General features: G+C 41.2%; 1 protein-coding gene across 4 annotated transcripts in view; it reads left to right on the top strand.

Moving 5' to 3' along the window:
• The first annotated feature begins 1,744 nt into the window (after nt 1-1,744).
• The window catches only part of sik3 (SIK family kinase 3), a 36,754-nt gene continuing 15,935 nt past the window's right edge, over nt 1,745-22,563 (top strand). For 3 of the 4 annotated variants that reach the window (XM_040049557.1, XM_040049560.1, XM_040049558.1), the window contains exons 1-7: nt 1,746-2,059; nt 17,438-17,554; nt 18,173-18,236; nt 19,343-19,504; nt 19,690-19,814; nt 20,041-20,164; nt 20,546-20,664. In XM_040049557.1, the coding sequence (XP_039905491.1) occupies nt 1,769-2,059; nt 17,438-17,554; nt 18,173-18,236; nt 19,343-19,504; nt 19,690-19,814; nt 20,041-20,164; nt 20,546-20,664 (1,002 nt within the window). In that variant the 5' untranslated portion in view covers nt 1,746-1,768. Of the gene's footprint in view, nt 2,060-17,437; nt 17,555-18,172; nt 18,237-19,342; nt 19,505-19,689; nt 19,815-20,040; nt 20,165-20,545; nt 20,665-22,563 lie in introns of all 4 variants that reach the window. The other variant, XM_040049559.1, reaches the window with a different exon arrangement.

Raw genomic sequence — 22,563 nt, forward strand, 5'->3', positions numbered from 1 at the left:
CATTATTATCCAAAAACAACAACAGTACTAATAAAAGTAAGAATACCGTCATGTTACATGATCATTCTGAAACATGTCATTACACATTAGGACATTTACGTTTGGAGCTATAAATATAGTTGAAAATGCGGCCTGTGCACTGTTAAGCTACTTAAGTAGCTTTTAGTTATAGTTTAAGTAAAACTACAAAATACTGTACCCCAGGCACTTATACAACTCATGGTCATTGGTGCACTGGAGGATAGGAGAAGAAGTGGGGTAGACAGGTCGCCAGTCTATCACAGGGCTGACACAAAAAAGCAATCATTCACACCTCATTTACGCCTACGGTCAATTTAAAATCAACACTTGGGGAGGAGGGGAGGAAGCTGGGCATTGTGACTGCACACAGAAATGCCCCAGCCAGTCAGCGGCTGTGAACTCAGGACAGTGCTAACAACTGCACCACCACACCACCCACATTTCATTAATTCACTCCTCAAGAAACCAGCAAGTGCTCTTTTTGTTACCCAGAGCACACCCTGGCGCCTTTAACATGCGCCACTTCCTACATTAAAATACAAGTCAGCTGCACATTACAAAACTTTCCTTTAGAAATGCATTACACACGATCATTTAGAAATGCACATGACGAAACTTATTTACAATGAGTTATCTAATTCCAAACAACAAGTCTGCTTTCTCTCTGCGGTCTGGGAGCCACAGGGCACCTTCCTGTTTTGGACCAGCCTGGATGCAGGAACTATTTTCCACCATGAAGGGGTGCTGTCTACAGTCTGGTGAGAGAGCCTATGGACCAGAGAATAAAATTAACTGCAACGAGCTTTGAAATGTTTCCTTTCGTTTTACTTAGATTATCCTTATGTTAAGTTAGCTCTATGAGTGGATTCAGGTAATGCATCTTTCTATAAATGGTGTGAGTGACCCCGCTTATTTATCTTTTTATTCTTTCGCATTCATACATTTAGTTTTGCATAATTATTATTATGTCACTGTGCAGGTATCACTGCACGCTTGTGGTGGGGACACAGTGATTATGTTTTCGTATGAGTGCAGGCCAGTCACCACGGAAGTACAGCTAATCGCTGATTTAATGATTCTGTGTTCATTAAGAGATCTTATCAAAGCCTCCTCAGAAGGTCAGGGCCATTTATCAGCATTATAAAGACACCTACATCTCTGGGGGAAGTTAAAGGTTTGCTTGTTTTTTTGTTTTTTAAGTACACGTTTTTAGTAATTTATCGAAGACAAAAACAAAAAAACAAAAACAAAAAACCCCAGCCAAAATAGCTAATACAGTGCCTGTGGACGACCGCCATAATGGTTGTAATTTTTCTATTTGGGATCTCTTCATGGCATTCAGCTGTTAGAAACTGTAGTCATATTTTTGTGAAACATACTCATATCAGATGTATATTTGTATTGCAGTGGAATAACAAAGCGACCGTTGTTCTCGTCCGCCATTGTAAGGGTAAAGCGGCGTACACCTTTAGACACTTTAAAAACCGTCTGCTCATACAGAACGCAGCACTTTGCAAGGAATCACTGAATCATGGGAACCGGAGTGATAATGCGCACTTCTTTGTCACCAGGGCAACCACAATACGTTTCTCTGGATGAAGTCATTTGTTACGCCGCTCGTTACTATGGTTACAACCTAGAGAGGGCGCTGCGGAAGAGCTTTCTACGTAAAATGACGCAGGGCGGGGGCGTGCCCGCGATGCGCGCTGCGCACGGCTGCTTGTTGTTCCCGCAGAGAGGCGAGAAGATGGCGGCCGTGTCAAGCGGAGGTGCTGCTGGGTCCGCAGCGGCCGGGATTACGCACTCTGCCCGACCGACCCACGCAGGCATGGGCTCCCAGAACCGAGCCCAGCCATCCTCCGGGATCAGCCACTCCGGTCGTACCAGCACAGCCACTGGGTGCATCACAAATCCTGGCCACACTTCGGTCCCCAGGCCACCCCCAGCCCGAGTGGGCCACTACGAAATCGAGCGGACCATCGGGAAGGGAAATTTCGCGGTTGTTAAACTGGCCACACACATCATTACTAAAGCAAAGGTAAGACAATTGATGTCCGAGTATCAGAGGTGAACAATTATAAGTTGTCATTGATTTATTCTGAGCCTTTTCGGCTGCTTTAGTAGAATGACGGTGGGGCCTTCAGGCTCGGGAGACAGCAGCGGCCAGCCCGCTATGGTGACACCGCTGCTCGGTGTAGCGGAGGTCCGCTCGACACGGGACACCACCGTTAGCTACTGGATCCAGATTTATTTATCACAACGTAAATAATAGCTCGCATCTATCCACTTGTAGTGCTTTTTCTGAAAGCTTAAAAGGCCCGAGGTTAATGTGTAGCAAAGCGCAGAGGACAGAGAGAAGGGTATCGACGAAGATAAAAAAGACGAGAGTCGATTTTCTAGTAGCTAGCTTAGCTTGATGGCTAATTACCTGGTTAGTACAACTTAGATACCTCTGAGAAAGATGCCAGTCCGTCAAGGATGAAAGAAAAGTTTGGGCCATTGTTTTTGTTAAGTTAACCGTGAACTTCCAAACTTGATAGGTTTGTGTTTGGCCCAAGATTTAATATCCCTCTTAGGAATTCCCCAATAAAGTACCATCGAAACTTTGTCACACTATATTATAGGAAAGCTAAAGACCGTGGGCTTTAAAATAAACTTAACTGTTTAAAGAATTGGGTGAACAAGCTACTTAACATGTACCGTTTCGCGTAAAGATATGTTCGTACACCTTAACCAGTTTGTTGGAACATTTTCAGCTGTACATATCAGATTTTGTAGTACTAGATATCAGGTTTAATAGCTAGATGACAGCGCGTTGAGTCCTCGTGGACAGGAAAATATTGACATTGGCCAAAAAAATGAAAGTGTTTTCAGAATGGTCACCATACAGTTTTAAGTGGAACATAAACGCGTTTGCATGGTGTGTGCGACAGTTTGAAATATACTGAACGATTGGCATAGTTAATGGCAGATGCTACTGTCAGAAAATTAATGAAACACAAAATCATCCTTCGTGAGTAGATGCCTTTCAGCCTTACACTGAAGTTGGCCACAACTCAGTGCTTTAAAAAAATCTTATTGTTTGTGACACGTTTGGGGGCATTACAAAGAAAAGGCAGCACTCACAAATTCTGAGTATTGTTTTGAAGTTTTGCTGACCTATCGCGTGCGGTGCCTGAGTTTTTGTAAGGCTTTATTTACCTTTGAGCAGTCTGTTGCCACTGGGTTATCAGCTATGTTGGTAATGTAACCTTAAAAAGTGCCAAACAAATCAGAAGGCCTTTGCTGGCATATTTGACAACAGATGCGTCATTGAGGTCTCTTCTAATACTAACTGTGATTTGCAGCAGATTAGTATAGCAGCGTTAAAAATCCTTCCTTAGGTTATCGGGAGTATTGGGATCAGTAGTGATCGATGTGCAGGTGAACACTCAGGGCTTCGATTACTGAAAGCGGTGCCTGCAATATATGATGAAGAGCCTTTTATTGAGATGATATAAATAGAGGTATGTCAAAGCTGCCAAGTGTGTAGCTTTACCTTGGTGTTCTTGTTGACATACACACAGACGAGTAGACACGGGTCATTTGGATGCTTTGCGTCACATAGAGACTGAACCCTCCATTTAGTTTCATGACAAAATACACAAGGGTCGGTGAGCCGTGGAGATGTTTTTAATCCTGGGGATGTTGCTCGAAAGACTACCTGTGTGTGTGTGTGTGTGTGTTTGACTATGATATGTAGAGGCCAGAATTTATGGGAGATGTTGTTAGTTTCCTCCAATAACAATACAATGTCTATTGTTTTCACTTGTATTGATGTGTGTCTGTCTGAGCCTGAGAGATGACAATCACTGAGAGAATGAAATAAGCCCTGTTTTCTGTCTGTTGATGGTTGGTCGCAGTAACCTTATAATTTCCACCAACAATCGCAGGGGTTTCAGTGTCCCCACTTGGCTTACAGATATCAGAAGAGTAGCAGCGTGCTTTAACGTGCCCGTAGTTATCATGAATATGGATATGGTAATCAGCCATCAGATGAAATGCGCACGGGTAGCTTTGTTTCATGGCCCAGGTTCTATAACGATCTGAAGAGAAATGCTGACTAGTCATAAACAGCCTAACAACTCCCCCCGTTCTCAGATGGAGCTGCGTGATATCCTGCAGTGCAGTCACACAGAAGAGGACCTGGATATTTATACTCTGTGGCTCACAAGCACAGAAAGGGATGGTCCCTTTTCGAAGCCTCATTTCCCCCTCTGATGTTTTATAAAATCTGAGCAATTCGATGGGCAATTAGTTCAGAGTTGAATTTCCCAATAGCACTTCAACTTGGGTTTTTGCCGTGCACTTTTGTGGAAATCTGGGGCTTTTGGCTTACATGCTTAGTAAAACGGAGGCAGTCACACAGCACAGACCTTGAGAAGCAAACAATTGGTGTGGTGCACCTTGATGTCGTAATAGTGAAAGTTCATTTCACCCAGACAAGATCAGTTTGTGAGGTGGAAGTCAAAACAAGAGAGTTGTTACACTCACGCAGTTTGTGTCACATGTTGCTGCTAGCAGTGTGGATAAATGTTGGCTTTACTGTTCAGGGTATCCACAAACATCCTTGCTAGCCGTGGCTCATTAATAAAACCTATTAGTCCTCTCTGATACTGTGACACTGTAAACTACCCATTGTAGACTAAATCTGTTACTCATAGTTCTGTGAATTTTGGGGACTAAGTAAACTGTGACCCATCATTCAGTTTTGCTTTTATTTTTAAAATTCTTTTCAACTATAGCAACAATAAGAGCCATTTGATTTGCCCTTATTTACAAAAATATCCAATGTGCCTTCATCTAATAGAAATAATAATAATGAATATGTAAACATTTAAACTAGCAAGCAGGATATACTCATGTAGTTGGGTATAATAGGCATTAACTAATGCCTAATTAAAGTTTATTAAGATGTAACTAATTAAAACAATTCTTTGGTCAGTCATTTTATAAAATGTAATTAACACTGTACTTGTTTGATTGCTTGGCCTTGAACATTGCTCCTCAAACTTTTCTCAAGCAACGCATGACTCGATAATCGAATAATGTAAAAGCTAATTCATCAATTATTTGAAAGCTTTTACCTCAAATAAATATGAGAAATTGAACTCAAAATGCTACATCTGTTCATTTAATCTTGGTCACTGTTTTCCCACGGACATTTCAGAGAGTGTCGGGAGAATTAAGTTTGGGTGTTTTCGGACTTTATACTGTCTCATATGTAGCACATAGTAGATTTAATCCACATTAGATGTGCTCTTGCTACAGCGCTGTTTGGTTTAGGTGAGGTTGGTGCCTGATTGGAGCATACATAGGACAGGACCGGGGACACCCACAGGCTTGCTGCGGATACACCTGGTAGCTACCGATGTGTTCTCACTTAGGTTTGATAAGACACAGGAGCTAGCAAGTCAAAGAGAGTTTTAGGTTAGACTTTCTGATCTTGTTTATTCTGATACTAAAACAACATTTAATAAGCAGTTAATATGCATTTATTCTCAAATGAAAGAATGAAGATCCAAACCAGAAGGGGGTCTAACTTTGATATTGGGTCCACATCAAGAGTTTACAACTGGCATATCAAATGATATGAGATAATGCCGTGTTACAGTAAACACAGTACAGGAAACAGCCAGAGCACTGCAGGTTGAGCTGATTTGAAAAGACATTTCCAGTTGCAGAGCTTACAAAGTACTGCAGTGTTGATTCTGTTTTAACGACCCCACACTGTAGGTGATTTAGGTGACGGTGGCTGATGTTTTTAAGCTTTTGTTCTCCAATAGAATCCATCCCTATCTGTGCACGGCCATCTTTCTGATGCACTGTTGTCATTATCAGTCGCCCCACACCTAAAGGAGTCACCTTAATGTCATTTGTTCAATTATTTATATTTCTGAAGAATCACTTATTCAGATTCCTCCAAAATTACCACCAGTCTTCCTTCCCATGTTAGCAATACACACTCACTGAAACGCAAAGTGTTTTGAAAGAGCACTTGCTGAGATGTAAAGAATACATAGACACGCACACTCGTTTTAAAGTGTGATCTAAGAAAGTAGTAAGATCACAACTTTAAATTGCGTTCTATTAGAGCAGGGCGATATGACCAAAAATATTTATCACGATATACATTTGAAAATTTGCGATAACGATATAACTGACGATATAATTGACACGAGACAAGATACTTTACAACTCCACAACTTTATTAGTGCAAAAAAAAAAAAAAATCAACGTATTTTCACTTAAACAAGCAGCTGTTTTTTATGTGCATTAAAGTTATATAAAAAGTCAACATTGTAAATGCAAATTCCTTGCTGACAGTTTAACCAAAAGGCATTTCCAGTGGAAATTGGCCGACATATCCTCAGCATAACCATGTATAATATTCACAAAACTTAAAAAGAGGTTATACACACACAATACCGTAATACTATGCTGAAGCACAGTACGTATCACTCCGCGAGGCTCCTGCCTACGGGATTTGTAGCTTAGCAAAGTTGTACTAAAACATTTGACTGTTTTTCGAGCGTCGTGTACGACATAAAATAGTTTCGAGGTCAGTAAACACAACCAGAATTCATACGTAAGGCACACGGGATTATAAGGGGCACTGTCGATTTTCAGAAAAATCGAATGATTGATTTTAAGTGTGCCGTATTTTCCAAAAAACACGGTAATAACGACGGCCCGCTAGCATGCGCTACCAAAATAGTGCTTTGTTGTGTATCTGACGGACGAAAGCTAAACCAGTTCCACATCACTGAAGTTGCAGCATTTTTACAAACCAGTTCTGGTTCATCCGTTTCATTCAGCGATCCGCTTTCGCCCTTCTCATTCTCTGTCGCCGGCACGCTTTTTCTGCCATGTGCCTATGAAAACAAAGGCACTGCGCATGCGCGTTTTACCCATATTCTATGGCGATATTTCATTTTCCTATCGTTGCCCAACATTATACCGGTATTACCGTGAACGGTATGATATGGCCCAGCCCTACTTTCTCTGTCAAACTGACAAACTAAAACAAATATGTTTAATTTGTAGATATTTGTAAACAAAATGTCATGTCATTAAAATCTTGAATACATTTTATAAAAAAGATTCCAAAGAGCGATTTAGGATTTATATAGACACGATGAAAAACAAATGCATATGTTGCTTGTATATCATAGAGATGGACAATTTTCCTGTTAGCTTAGGACATAAGGGTGCAGGCTGTGAGGTGGTCACCTTGTGTTTACAGTGCAGACCGCTTTAACAGGTGGCAAATTTGCACATCCTTTTTGCATATCCTTTTAACAGTGCCCGTCAGATGTTTTATGGAATTGACTGTTTATGCACATTTAATTAATTAGAATCAGTGAAACGTTTCATCTTTGCTACTACAGTGTCTTTGGTCCTTGCTGGTTTCTAGGTAAGAGGTCATCGCTAATAATTTATTGATGTGCGACCCAAGGACATATGATGAACTCGGAGTGCAGAATGCAGCACCAAATAGTGTCCGTTTTATCTGCATGACAAACCTTTATTTATTTGAATTGTAAACATGGTTATTGCGAATCACCGATCACAACAAAAACCTCCAGTCTTAGTCTGTGTGATGCTTTAACAGGCAGGTTGCTGGTTAAATTTGATTTGAATGTTATATGTGTGTGTGTAGCACCATGATGAAGGAGGTGTGATCAGTGGTCTTGTTTGATCTGGTTAAAAATAAAGTCGAGTTGGGCTTTTTCTGCAGCGGGTTGAGTTGTAGGCACAGGAAGCCGGCAGTTAAAAATCACAACTCTGTGCCGTCATCATCCAAAGTGCTGCTTGTTGTCAGCGGCGACTGTGTGTTGCCAAGGCTCCTAGTTGGAGAAAGGTCGCTCCATTGAAGTCTTAACTGGTTTCCATGGTTTCAGTCGTGATGATGGTGGTTCCAGACCCCAACCACCAATTTTGAATGCGAGTGATTTACCATTGGCTATGGTCTTTGTCTGCCATGAACAAAGTGCGCTTCTATTATCAGACGGACTGGGTCCTTGGTTTCTTTGTCATTGAAATAACTGCAAAGTGTCATGATAGGTACACGGTGCTGTGTGGCACACCCTGACCTGTGTGTTTCTTAGGGAAGCAGGCCTTTCCCCATGTCCTTCTGTCCTTTTTCCTGTGTTGTCCCCCTTTTCCTCCCCTGTGCTCTTGGTAAGAAACAAGCAAGAGGAAGGGGGCCGACAGGATGGCAAGCGTTAGGTAACAGGCCTAATGTACTGTGTAACAATTTCACTCACTCCCTCAGTACACTCACACACAGCTCTCAAAGATACAGCAATCCTTCTCGCTTTCTCACAGACACACATACACATGCCCGAATGTGATTTCATTTGGGTGAGTAATACGACAAAGGCTACGTTTCTGCCTGACTTATTTTCCTGCCCTGTAGTTGTCTTCTCCCGCGTCTCAGTGAATCTGCAGCTTCAAAAGAGGAAGAACACGCACCAGAATGTGTGTGACTGTTGTGACTGTGCGGCGCATGTTTGAGGGCACTCGAGGCTTCGTCAATACGATCACATTGTGTTCCTGACGAATTATAAAATCAGCTACGGCTCTGCCTCAGAGTGCATGCAAAGTCCCTGTTCTGTAGCCTCTTACCTGTATGATGGATAAAGCTCTCACACACAGGGCTTGTAGTTGGCACTGGTCCTAGTAGAAGAAAGGCTACTGCATTTAGTTTTTACTGGTTTCTATATCAGTGGAACCATCAGCTCAACATCAGGCATTATCAGGAGAAATGTGTGTTGTTTCTCCAAGGACAAGTCTAATGGTTGTGTGCAGACAAACCCAAGGAGAAATTTTGCTTCATGTTACACGTGTGAATACAGTTTATGGAGTGTTTTTGGAGCAAAGGGAGAACTACTAACTTCCAGCTGCTGGTTGCACTTTGGAAATGGGTGAACGACTCAGTAACATACTTTCAGAACTTAGCAGGAAGTAAATGGTAAATGGCCTGTATTTGTATAGCGCTTTATTAGTCCCTAAGGACCCCAAAGCGCTTTACACATCCAGTCATCCACCCACACATTCACACACTGGTGATGGCAAGCTACATTGTAGCCACAGCCACCCTGGGGCGCACTGACAGAGTCGAAGCTGCCGGACACTGGCGCCAACGGGCCGTCTAACCACCACAAGTAGGCAACGGGTGAAGTGTCTTGCCCAAGGACACAACGACCGAGCCTGTCAGAGCCGGGACTCGAACCGGCAACCTTCCGATTACAAGGCGACCTCCCAACTCTTGAGCCACGATCGCCCAGTGATTACTCCTTTACTCCCTTTTTTGGTTTGATGGTCACAGATTTGCATAGGTTTGTGTCTTTGCATAGATGGTCTAAGTAAATGCCAGGAGGCAGCTTCTAGAGCTGAAAAATAAAGCCGATGCAAAATGCCAAAAACTTGAGTTCCCCAGGTGTTGCTTGAAGTCAGCTCCAAAGGTCTGTCACTGTAGACTCCAGTCTTATAATGCCCAAGTTTACATCATTAAAAAGCATATGCACAGTTACTATTCGACACCAAAAATTACTATTGGATTAGATGCTCATTTGCAATGGTATTGATGCCATCAGTGCCATCTTTGCCTCTTCCACTTGAGACACAAGTTCACACAGTAGCATTACACACAGACCCACTCCTCACTAGCAGCTGAACTAAGTGAAGTTCACAACACTTTTATAGAATATATGAGATGTCAATAAGGCTCTCATTTCACCAGCATCGAAGCATTTAACAGCTATCAGAATCTGCTTTACTGGCCAAGTATGTGTCCAAATACAGGAAATTGGGCTCTGTTTTGTTTTCTTGTTCTCAATATAAACAGACAGTAAAGACAGTAACATGTTTAGCGTATTTATATGAGCAGTGCTGCAGAGAGCAGTGATGTTAAATAAAGGATGGATAACTGGTTACTATATTTACAGTAAATACATGGGAAGTTCACAGTATGTTCAACATGCACAATGGTGTACACATGCTAAAGTTAGCTTTTCACTATCAATCACCCACACTAACTGTCTGTTAAGTTATCATTAAGGTAGCAGCTAGTGGGTTTAGGTCATAAAAAAGCACCCAGTAACGTTAGTTTTGGGAGCTATGCAGCAAACATTATTAATCCCACCCTTGTGAAAAGTTAATAGCATAATTTAACAGGACAGTACAATTACTTGCATGTAATTGGTGTTACATTTCTTCCAGTAATTAGCAGTTTTCTGTGCCTTGGCCGGCATATGTGTCTTTGCATGGCACCTGTTCAGTTTTTGACTGCAGTCTTAGTAAGTATGATGCTGTAACAAGCAGGTTGCTGGTTAAATTTGATTTGAATGTTATATAGATGTGTCTGTATGTTTGTAGCATCCTGATGAAGGACGTGTCGTCTCCACTTTTAATGCTAAAAAAAGATTGTTGTTGAGGCTTCAAAATGTGGAGTCCAAAGCCACCGGGGATGGCATGGTCGTTACCTCCATCTTTTGTGCTGTCTATGGTAATCAGGCACCTTGAAAACTGCGTTTAGCTGAGCATGCCACAAAAGACTTGCTGCTCTGGACTATTCAAGTCTACTGTGTAGGTGTTGCAAGTAGCAGTTATAGTCATAGAATGCTGCTGCAAAACTATGACGGGTCAAATTAAATTGGATATTAATTTAATAATAATATTTTTTAAGACATTAAAAAAAAGAAGCTGATAGTGGCCACTTACTCTGAACATTGCCAATCCCCAAGCTGATCGTTCATTCAAACAGACCTAATGCAGACTGATGCTGTTTCAGGTGGCGTCTCCTTGTAAAGTATGCATTAATTCCAATTTCTGCTTCTGATATAAAAATGTCATTAATAAAAATCGAATAAAATAGTTATTAAGCTTCGGAGGAGTGGTTCTTGTGATGTCTGTGTTCATCAAAGCTCAGTGGTGAATGCTACTCACGATGAGGTATTTCTATCCCACAGAGTTTAGTCACCATAAAATGCCTGCTTTGCTATTTAAGAAGGGGAAAAAGCTGCCAAATTGGCAGATGAATGTGATGTCCAGTTTTTTTCTCTGCGCTGTAGCATGTCCCCTTTCTTGTACTTTCAGCTCAACACACTCAGCTGAGTCATTTCGACACATTTACTCATACAAGTGCACAACACACCAGTAAAACACCTCTGAAAGGCATTGTGCTGCTGACTCATTGTGCCTGTAACATGCCTGTGTGTGCTCATGCTTAGCACAGCCAGAGCAACGCCATTTGTGCTGACCTGACGTGACCTCATGGTGCGTGATGTCTTTGTGACATAAGCATGCAAGACTCAGACTCAATTTTATAGTGTTTATATTTGAAAAGATGAGATTTAACAGCAAACATTGGATGGCAGGTTATCAGTTGAGCTGGGGTTTTTGTGTGCATGTGAGTTAAAACGCCTTCACATGCTGATGTGGGTTAAGCCTGAGCATTATTCCCTCTGTGGGTGTCGTAATCTGTGTCTGCTGTCGATTAAGGTTAACCTCATACAGTTTAACACCACACCATTTTGTGTGTGTGTGTGTGTGTGTGTGTGAGAACACAGATGAGCACACAAGATGCACTTTCCCAGGCTTCCCACTGTAGACATTACACCATAAACCAAGTTCTGCTTTTTAGAATCATAGTTGAGTCATGCATGGATGTTTTCAAGTTCAAGTCCTAAAGGATCCTGAAAGCTACGCGAACAGGCATCACAGAGCATAGCTCGTCATTCATGTTATCTGTAGGTTCTCTATAGATATGTTGTCAGGTATTTCCCTGCACTCTCTGTTTTTTTTTTTTTTAACAGAAGATGATGCCGAAAACATGCTTGAGGGTAATTTAAAAATGGTGTCATCAAACAGTTTTTCCAGTAGAGATGCTCTGACTGGCTTGCTTGTAAACCCCTCAGCGCTGTCCAGACACATTCGTGTTAGCTTAATTGGCGATTCTGAATAGTTTGTGGTTGTCTTGTTGATAAAGTGCTTGAAGTGTGGAGAATAAGAACAGTATGAATGTATGGTTAAATGTGGCGTGTAGTCTAAAGTGCTTTGCGTGGTCAGCAAGACTGTTTCAATTTACTGTAGCAGAATACACTTCTTGGCTGAGCAGACGTCGGTGTGGAAGTCAAGCAGTCTTGAGACTAGCACATTAGCACCAGAGAGAACAATGGAGAACCGAAGCCGAATGCCACCTACACCTCAGCCGCACCAAGCCGAAAACTGACAAGGGCGAGAGACCGCCTGAGATCCGCAGACAAAGGCATTTACAGGCAACCATTAATAGAAGGTTAATAAAAGCTTCCACAGTTTCACCCGCGGAAACCTTTTACGACTTTTACTTCCTCAAAGATAGACCTTGTTGACCAAAGGCATGCGAGGTTAGTGTTTCTGTCGATTGCACTGTTTGTTTCAATTCAATATAGATGCATTGATTGTGTTTATGGTCGCTCATGTCAGTTAATGCCGGGATAAAAAATTGGCTGCAGGAATCCAGTGTTATTTAAAATCCAGGATAACTTCAGACAATTTTAGTTTCTTCAGAGTTGTTCTGATGGGTTGCACACTTGGAAAATGTTGCGAAGTGATGCCCAGTTCCTCTCACCTCAACACAGCTGTCCAGTCCCAGTGTAAAGTGGGTTTAAAATGCCATATTGATAGTTTTTGGCAGCTTACAGATAATGCCCATCTGTGATGCACACTATCTAGTGTGATCAGGACATGAATCCAGCCTAAATGCAGTTATCTTCACAGTGTCTTGGGCAAAAATGTTGACTTGATGGTATTTTCAAGAATCACAGTGAGGGTGTTTTCCGTAACTTGGAAAAAGCTGATTTATGGTTTTCTGTGTACACAGTTTCTTAGAAATGAGCAGCATGACAGATATTGTGGCCCATAGTAGATGTACAGTAATACACAAGATAAGACAGTGTAATGTTTTTCCATAAATAGTGCATTGCTGAAAATGAAGGCATTTTTACTGTAACTGCTAACCAATGACAATGAGATTTCCCCGCCACACAACAGCAACCACAAACACGTGTGCATGAGGGCAGGCATGTTTCACAGCAAAGATGGAGTACAAGAAATGCGCTGTGGTCTTTAAATTGTTGTTGCAGCAGTGTTTACTTCAGTCCTTCTTGTGTCTGTGTTGGTGTCCACTGTGTTTATGCAGGGAGACATTTAAGAGTCACTGTGTCATTAACTTGCGTATAAGCTCCTAACAAGCTCCCAATAATCTCAGTCCTGCTGTCCTCTATACGGTAGCAGAGTCGTTGTTGTACAACTGAAACCGCCAATAAAGGAGAGTGATAAGATTTGGATGTACTTTACATCTTAGCTTATTACTGAGTTTCTTATAACGGAATTATGATGTTTAACCTTTCCTGAGCTGCATGTTACAAGTTCATTTAACAGTGGACGCAGTGAAATAACTAAAATGAAATAAAATCAAAAGCTTAGTTTTTTGTATCTACATGAGCACCAACTTTTATTTACTGTTGTTATTAGTTGGGAACAGTTACTTTGAAACGCACATCCTAAAATATTTGGGTATAGAAAGTACTCTTCCTCCAGCTCTGAGTCATGAATGGTGCTTTACACTAAATACTAAAGGAGCCATTTCTTGAACACTTCGTGGTTACTGTTGTGTTCCCCGAAACTTGTCTGTGTGTAGTAACGGGTCCAGACTCCTCTTCTGGGCATCAGCTGCTCGGACATGGTGCTGTGTTGAGGTCACTGTCTTGTGATCAGAAGGGCTATATGACACTTCGTCTCATTGCAGCTGGCCTCCCAGGAGAGTGTGCGTGTGTCTGTGTGTGTGTCTTCCTGTGTGTGTGAGAGAGAGAGAGAGAGAGCGCAGGTATTTTGGCAGAAATAGCCATGGAAATTGGATCAAAGCAGATGAAAATCCCAAAACTGCTTCGGTACACAAACTCTAGTGAAGGTTGAAACGGAACTTTACAGACATGCACTTGTCGCATGCTTGGCAGTGGAGTCGAGCTTAGAGCTAACCTCACCTCAGGGCAAGTTGGTTAACCTGTTAACACAATAAAATGAACATACTCTACTCTACTACTCTACTAGCTGTGCTAATCTCAAGCAATGAAAGCTGCTCAAGGGAAAATTCGGGAAACTAATATTTAAGAAAACGGGGAATTAAAAAAGGACAGCTCTTCGTTATCACCTCTCTGCAATGAACCTCATCCACCAGACAAGATGGGGAAAAAGCACGTCTTACAGCAGCTAAAAACAAACAACAACAGAAAGTAACTGAATTTTTGGTATGAAAACCAGATCTCATGCACCCTGTGCTTAACTCCGTACCCCATGAAAGCTCACTAGGAGTAACCCTTGAATCTCTTTTCTCATCTGATCAGTTTTTGTGTCATTTCAGACCTGCTTATAGAACAAAATGACTCTGTGTGCATCAGAGGTTAGTGAGGGAGGTCTTTACCTATACAGCTACCCTTGGAAAAACCCAGAAACAATTGTAATGGTTGCCAAACCATGTGTTTATTGATATATACTGAGGTCTCAGAACTAAGGGTACAGCAGCAGTCATCAGATGTCTTTATGGGATAAAGAGTTAAACCATGTTGCAGCCATGTCTTACTTCCTGCAAGGACACATTCAGTTTTTATACTCTTAAGATATTACTAACCGAATAACTGGAAAAAGTCTCCTGTCATGGGCTGGATTTTGTCTGTGCTGAGAGAGAGAGATAAGGCTCCAGAGCGGGACCAATATGATCTGGAGTTTTCTGTCAAACGTGACTAAATGTTTTCTTTTGCTTCACTAGTACAAATGACATTTAGCAGACGCGTGTATGTGTGTCTAACATTATACATTTGTTTTTTTCCGCCCGCTAACATTCTCTATAGAGTTGTTCTCTCTCTGCCTCTGTGTATCTGCCACCAATATTTCTCTTCACTTAATACTAAATATTCAGTGCAAGGCATGTGTGAAACCGCACCCTTTACTCATTCCTCACAACCTTAAAACATGTTATAACTGCCTCTGGACCTGAAAGGCTTAAGGGGACTGGTATTGCTGTATGCTGGACCTACGCAGAGCTTTGCAGGCTGGTCTGTGGGCTACTTCTCGTGTGTGTTCGTGCTGTTGTTGTTCCTATCAGGGAGAAGACTGAAGTCATAATGAGGGGGCTCCACTGCAGCCACTCTCAGTGCTTCCCATGATGCTTTTTGAAACTTTGATTATTTTTTGTATTTCTTGCTCATTGTGGTAAGCTCCAGTCACTCCCTTCCCGTCCAAATCCACTTCGCAATCGGCATTCTGTACATGATAGTCGGGCTACATGCTGCTGGGTTTTATGGAGGACAGCACGCAAGAAAATCTGCATAGGTTGCTTTCCTCAAACCCTTCACCGTGCACAGCCAAATGCCTGTGCAAACAGACACGAATGTGTTATCATGAATTCCGTCTCAGCCAAGATCAACATCATGGTTGGAGGTAACTGGTATCTTTGCTCTGTCCTTGGAAACGTATCTTGATCCAGCATCTCACTTCAAGCCAGATCCTACCGTATAAAGGAGAAAAATGACTGTGTGTCTTTAGGAAAGAATGGCTTGTCCTTTGTTAGTTTTTTTGTGGCTGAGATATTTATTTTGATGTCCCATATGCTACTACTGGAAAAAGAACAAGTTAAATTTACAGGATGCCTTAGTGTGTATGAGAACATGGAGAAAAGGGAATACTTCAAATTTATTTTTGTGGTGCCAAAAAAAGAATAATCTTCCTCTCTTCCTCTTTTTTGGGGTATGTCATTGTTGTATAATTGTACTTGCTGCCCTGTTTCCACCTTTTCACAAGGTCTCGCTGCCCCCCAAAGTGATAATAATTGTGCTCATTCTCGTGTGATCCAGATGTCCTGTTGATACCGTCCAGAAGATGCAGAGGGGAGCAGTTACGTCAACAAGGCTTGACGATGGCCAGTTCTAAGAATAGATTTCCAGGGCTTAAAATACCTCGTAGACTCACACGTTCCAAACAGATGCTTACATACATGAGGAGGGGGGGTGATTTCTGTTTCCGTCTTGTTTTGATGCTCTGTAAAATTATCTATTTAAACTAAACAAACATGGTCAATCAGGCTGGATAAGTCAACTGTTTTCATTTAATTAGGAATTTTGTTTTTCAACCTTTCTTTTTATTGAACCAATTTAAGATACTCGCGACTATTAGAACTGAAATAGCAGTTGTGTATGTGGGGCTCAGTGCTGTTATCAAATAAAGTGTGATTTAAAAAAAAAAACAACACCAACTCTGCCCACCTGACACGTTGTTTTTGTAAGTTGCCAAATTTAGTGAACACATGAACTCTACCAAGTGCCAATGTTTGTCACAGTTTGTACAATACCTTTGAAAGGAAAGTTCACACGCCAATGCACCATATAACTTGCTGCCCTGTGCTCTCTCAGGAGCCCCTACGTCCGCTCTTCCTCACTTCCCCTTCCTGTCTGCTCCAGGAAGTTGGCCTTGCCAGGCTTCAGGTGGCCTCATCTTCATGGCTAAAAGGAGTACTCGAAATAGTACTTCACAGAATTTGACAAATGAGTTGGTGTGTGAGTGTGTGTCTGAGTGTGTGTGTGTAATCACAGCATAGTTTTCATGTACTCTGTCCACACTTGTCTAGCAGAAGCAGAAGCTGTGTTTTGGGGCATCCCCATTAGCTTTGCTTGATTAAGTCATTAAAGTCGTCTACCCACTCCTAAGTGGCGGAGCAAAGCTCCTGTCACAAATTATCACAGTCCGCATTGCCGGAGCTATTGTCGAGGGGCTCAGCAGTTACGCAAGCATTACGCTTGCAGTCGAAGGTCACGGTGTGGGTCACGTTATCCAAATAAGCTGGAAATCAGGAATAACACAGTCTGACAGCACACTTGCCGACCAATCACCTCAAGAAGTGTCGGTGTCCCCTGTTAGTTTTCATTTTTAGTTGTCTTTAAGTTATTTTTTTAAATGGGTAAAGTCTCCCGGGCTGCATGCCCTTAGTCCCTTTGTTGGTAATTTACTTGGCTTGTTACTGTTCTTTGATTATTGTGTCATCACAGCAATATTGTTAAGACACTGTGACTGTGCCCTAGATGTGTTGTCTGTAATTTAGGTGTCGGCAAAATACCGTTGTCATGAGTGCTTTAGAGACATAAGAGCTGACAAACATATTGTATGTTTTAAAACGCATTCTCTCCTCCTCTGCTAACCGTTATTGTTTCTGCTTTTTTTCTCTGTCTTCTGTACTCCGTGTTTCTTTTTTTAATCTCACCCTCTTCACCACTTCGCCATCTCTCTTTCTCCCATCATTCATCTCCTTCCATCTCTTTTTTTCTCGCGTCTCTGTCTCCAGGTGGCTATAAAAATAGTGGATAAGACCCAGCTGGACGAGGAGAACCTGAAAAAGATCTTCAGAGAGGTGCAAATCATGAAGTTGCTGAAGCACCCCCACATCATCCGCCTCTACCAGGTACACAGTCACTCTCACCCACAGAGCCTTTTAACACATCTCTGCTCACTTCTTCCACCCGGGACCTGTGGCCAAATGTGAGCAAATAGATGATTGAAGTGTAGAAGAATCCAGATGTTACCAGACATTGTTTTCTGGGGGTGTTGACAGTTCAATTATAAAATGTACCTGGGAAAGTCTCAAAAGTATTGGAGGGTGTGGGGGGAAGTGGGGGGGCAGTACAACTACAACCTTCTGCCCAAAACCTCACTCTAGTGAGACTCGGTGATAGAAATTTAGAGGTGAGAGTTTTGTTTGTTTTCATACTTTTCCAAGTGTATGAGGATTGTAACACCCTACCAGTGTCCCAGCACCTGATCTGAAATAGCCCCCAGCAATTTGAAGGCACGCTTTTTTATCACGTTACCATAAATTTTAATAATCTGATCCTCACACATGCATAGGTTGATCAGTACACTTAAGTACATGGCTGTTTTTGTTCTATTTACATCTTTCTTGTTTGTATGCCAAACCGTGCTTAGTCATTCAGTTATGTAACGCATGAACTGCCCATGACTAGATGTTGGCCTGTGAGAGGGTCTGCAGGTCCTGGTTTTTATCATTTGTTTATATCTTTAGGTGATGGAGACGGAGAGGATGATCTATTTGGTAACAGAGTACGCTAGCGGTGGAGAGATATTCGGTAAGGGAGTCCCCCACTGTCACCTTATAATGTAGATTCTCTGTCGTTGACTTTCTCTTACTTTGATTTTTAAATGTGTCAACATACATAAAACAAAATTGTAATCTAATTACAGAGTGCATCCAGGTCCTGTAAAAGTTATAGATAAACACAGACTGAAACGTTTTGTGTTAAATTCAGGAACTTTTTCCGCACACAGTACTGCTGCTTTCACGACTGCACTGTGATCACGTAATGCAGCTGTAGCATTTGGGCTCTGCTACTTTGGAACTCCAAGCTGATTTTAAATGCTGATCTAAGTGGGCTGATATCAGCTATGAATAACTGTGTTATAAAGTAAAATCTTTCTTTTTTTAATAACTTCTTTAAGCTTTTCTCTTTTTTAATATATGTGTAAAAACAGCTAATGGGGAGTAGAAGCATTATCTAACAGCTGAAACTTCATGTGGGGGGAAAAAACAAAACTGAAATTCAATGTGTTCAGAGGGGAAAGAGGTTCAGTTTAGTGCTTCACTGCCAGAAAGTCTGATGAAAAAGGTAATGATGATTAAAAGGGGCCTTTGCTAGCTAGCCTCAGACGTGGGAAGATGCAAGTTTAAGACTAATTGTGTATTTTACTAAACAATGTTAAGTCAGTGCTTGGAAATGCAGATAAATCAAAATAACATTGAAGACCATTAAGGACAACATCGAGATTTTTCTCTTTAATAAACACAAGTTTCTTAACGTCAGTCAAAAGGTTTTATTTTACTTTAATGTTCATGTTGAATGTAAATCAATATGTTTGATGTGTTTCCAATGTAGCTTTGGTATTAAATGTCCTTTAAAGTGGAATTAAAAAGGTTTTAGAGTCTAATTTATTTAAATCTGCAGACTCTCTGTAATTAAAATGAAAGTTTTTCCTGTAAAAATGAAATGAAATTCCCTCTCTGTGCTTTAAAATCCCAGATCCCACCAAAGCTGTACACTTTAATGTTCACCTGGCCAGTCTTGGGAATTAATTTAAGGACATTTGTAGCACAGGATCTTGTACATGAACAGGTAGACAGTAGAAACACTGTGTTCCCTTCCTAAATCCAGCAATTGTGTTTTGTTTGGATGTACAGACCACCTGGTGGCTCACGGACGAATGGCAGAAAAAGATGCCAGGAAGAAGTTCAAGCAGATCGTGGCAGCGGTTCATTTCTGTCACTGCCGCAGCATTGTCCACAGAGACCTGAAGGCAGAGAATCTGCTACTGGACCACAACCTCAACATCAAAATCGCAGGTGTGTGCGCGCACGTGTGTGTTTGCACTGAAGAGTGAATGGGTGGGTAGGTTAAATTTAGTGGTGGATGTGGATACAGGCAAGTGTCAGCATGTACTTAGGGAGCATTTTTCTGTTTTGAACAAAATGTTTACTCTGTCAAGGCAACTGGTGAGATTAAATCAACCTCTTGTCTGCCCTGTCAGATTTTGGTTTCAGCAACATGTTTTCTCGAGGCCAGCTATTGAAGACATGGTGTGGCAGCCCTCCCTATGCTGCTCCTGAACTATTTGAGGGAAAGGAGTATGACGGTCCCAAAGTAGATATATGGGTGAGTCGACTTTTAGGTACGCAGAAGGCCCTGCTGGGCTCAAACGTGGGGTGTGGCTAGCTGACTTGAATGTTCCAGGTACGGCTGAATTGAAAAGAAAAAGAAAAACACAGACGACCACATTTCTTAAATAATACACAGAGCTCTGGAAAAAATTAATAAATGAATGGTTTTCAAATTGTTCAAAGTGATGTGCTCACAGCTGTTTTCCCTCTCCTCTGTGTAGAGCTTAGGTGTGGTGTTATACGTGCTGGTGTGCGGCGCCCTGCCCTTTGATGGCAGCACTCTACAAAATTTGCGGGCACGTGTCCTCAGTGGAAAGTTCCGCATCCCTTTCTTCATGTCCACAGGTGGGACTGCAGTCAACTCTTATTCTTCTCCATGTTTTTAATCAGACAAAACAAATTTACCTTTGTTCCGCGTGACGTACACGGTAAAGACTTTTAACAGCTGCCGCTGAAGTCCAAGCCTGGCCAGCTTTTGATTTTCAAAAGTTTCTTTTGGAAAAAGCATTTTATGTTGTATGAGAGGAAAGAATAAAATTGGACTAACAGAAACTAAATTAATAAATTAATAATGATCTTCTTTTTTTTTTTTTTGAACAATGCAAATCATTTTAGCCTTTTCTGATCGTTTGTCACCACATGAAAGATTTAGGCTTATTAGTTAAATATTTGAACTATTATACTCTGATATAAATGCATATCATGTATGCGTATGTGTTGTTACAGACTGTGAGTACTTAATTAGACACATGTTAGTACTGGAGCCCAGCAGACGGTTGACCATGGAGCAGATCTGTAAGAACAAGTGGATGAGACAGGGGGACCCAGACCCAGATTTTGACCGGGTGAGACCTTTTTAAAAGAATTTCACAAAGTCATTCTTTCTGTTCTTCGTGTGTGTGTGTGTGTGTGTGTGTGTGTGCGCGCGCTTTTTTCTGTTACAGTTTCAGTATAATATGTTGATTTGGCAAAACTCTTGCCAGAAAGCAGAGTTTTTGCAAAAATGACTCACCCCATCATTTAGTGGCTACTCTGTGTTACACGAACAACATATTTAATTTGCCAGATAATTTGGTTGCACTAAAGATGATTGAAAGCTGGATGAGAATGAACCCCAGAGTTATTAAATATTATGTTAAATATAGTTACTGTCAGGCACCAGTTAAGCTTAACAGCTAGCCTTGAACTAGCCCTCTTTAATCCCTTTGCAAGGAATCATTCATTTAAAGTTACTTTGCATCATTAGGAACTGAATATGCACATTATCTAAAAATGTTAAACTCATTTATAAAAGTTAAATTTATAGTTCAGCTTTAGATAATGGTTTAACAACATGAAAGAACGTACTTTTTATAAACATTTATAAACATTTATGTCTTTAACTTAGTAATGGTTAATAAGTAGTTTGTGGTTCATCAAATAAGCCTTTTTATGGATGGTTATAAAAGTGTCACTGGTCTTTGCAACACCTGTTTTTAAGAGATTATACAGATGAGGACAGAATTACCGGCTCCCCTTATTTTGCACACAGAATCAAAGTTATTTCATAAAAACCAAAAACTACCAGGCTCAGAATTATTGTGCACTTACAATAATAATATTAGCGATGACCCAGACTCAGTTTTGCTGCTGACTACACAAGGTTTTCTTTCTGAATCTTCACATATCCTTCTTTCTTTATGATTCCTTCCATCTTGATGAGATTCCCTATTACAGACCAACTGGAGCATCCCCACAGCATAATACTCCCACCATTGTGTTTCACTATGGGGGGAGTAAACGCCCATCTCTATGGGATAAAAGCTCTAGCTTCATGTCATCTGACCAAAGGACCAATCTCCAGCATCCATCCATCTATCCATTCACTTCCGGAGTACCCAGAGGGAATCCATGCAAACACGGGGAGAACAAGCAGACTCCACACAGAAAGACCCCAGCCTGATGGTGGAATTGAACTCAGGACGTTCTTGCTGCAACAATGCTAACCACCGTGCTGCCCAATGCGGAATATTTCTCTGTGTTGTCTTTAGCATACTTCAGTCTGACTTCAAGGTGTCTCTAAACAGAAATCAAGTTTTTCTTGATCTGCAAACCAGTTCATTCATTATGTTCAGGATTCTAGAGATTTTCTTGTTTAAGACTACAATTCCAGTCTTGGATAAGCCATTCACGAGTTTCTTTGGCTTCCTACCTCCGCCAGGCTCGTTCTGTACTGTGTGGCTGTCGATACTTCTCACTCCAGTTCTTGACACTTGGAAACTCTGTGATACATTTGAATATCCATCTCCTGCTTTGTGAGCGTCATCGGTTCTTTTTCTCAAGTCTAAACTGATTTCCTTTGTTTTCGACATGATACTTTCTCACTGACAGCTCAAACTGTCACTGAAGTTTTTATACTGTGTGTAAATGGGAAAATAACACTCATTTTAACTTTCCAAAATGTCATCATGGCAGTGGTTTATGCTCTGGCTCAATAAAATGGTCAGTTTTTAGGGGTGGCTAATAATATAGACCTCGGTTATTTTCTAAAAATAGAAATAATTGATTATTTCTAAAGAAAACTATGATTTTTTTTTTTTGTTGATTTTTTTTAAAGAAAGCCTTTGGAAACATATAGGCAAAAACTAATTTTGTCCTCACCTGTACGTTTGTAAATCACAAGACTGTGAACCTGAAAGCTGTAGTTTATATTCCAGTACTCACCTTTTGGTTTTGGTTTCACTGTCTGTTTGCTTTCACTTGCT

The sequence above is a fragment of the Simochromis diagramma genome, unplaced genomic scaffold (assembly GCF_900408965.1).
Source record: "Simochromis diagramma unplaced genomic scaffold, fSimDia1.1 OVJJ01000611.1, whole genome shotgun sequence".
Taxonomy (NCBI): Eukaryota; Metazoa; Chordata; class Actinopteri; order Cichliformes; family Cichlidae; genus Simochromis; species Simochromis diagramma.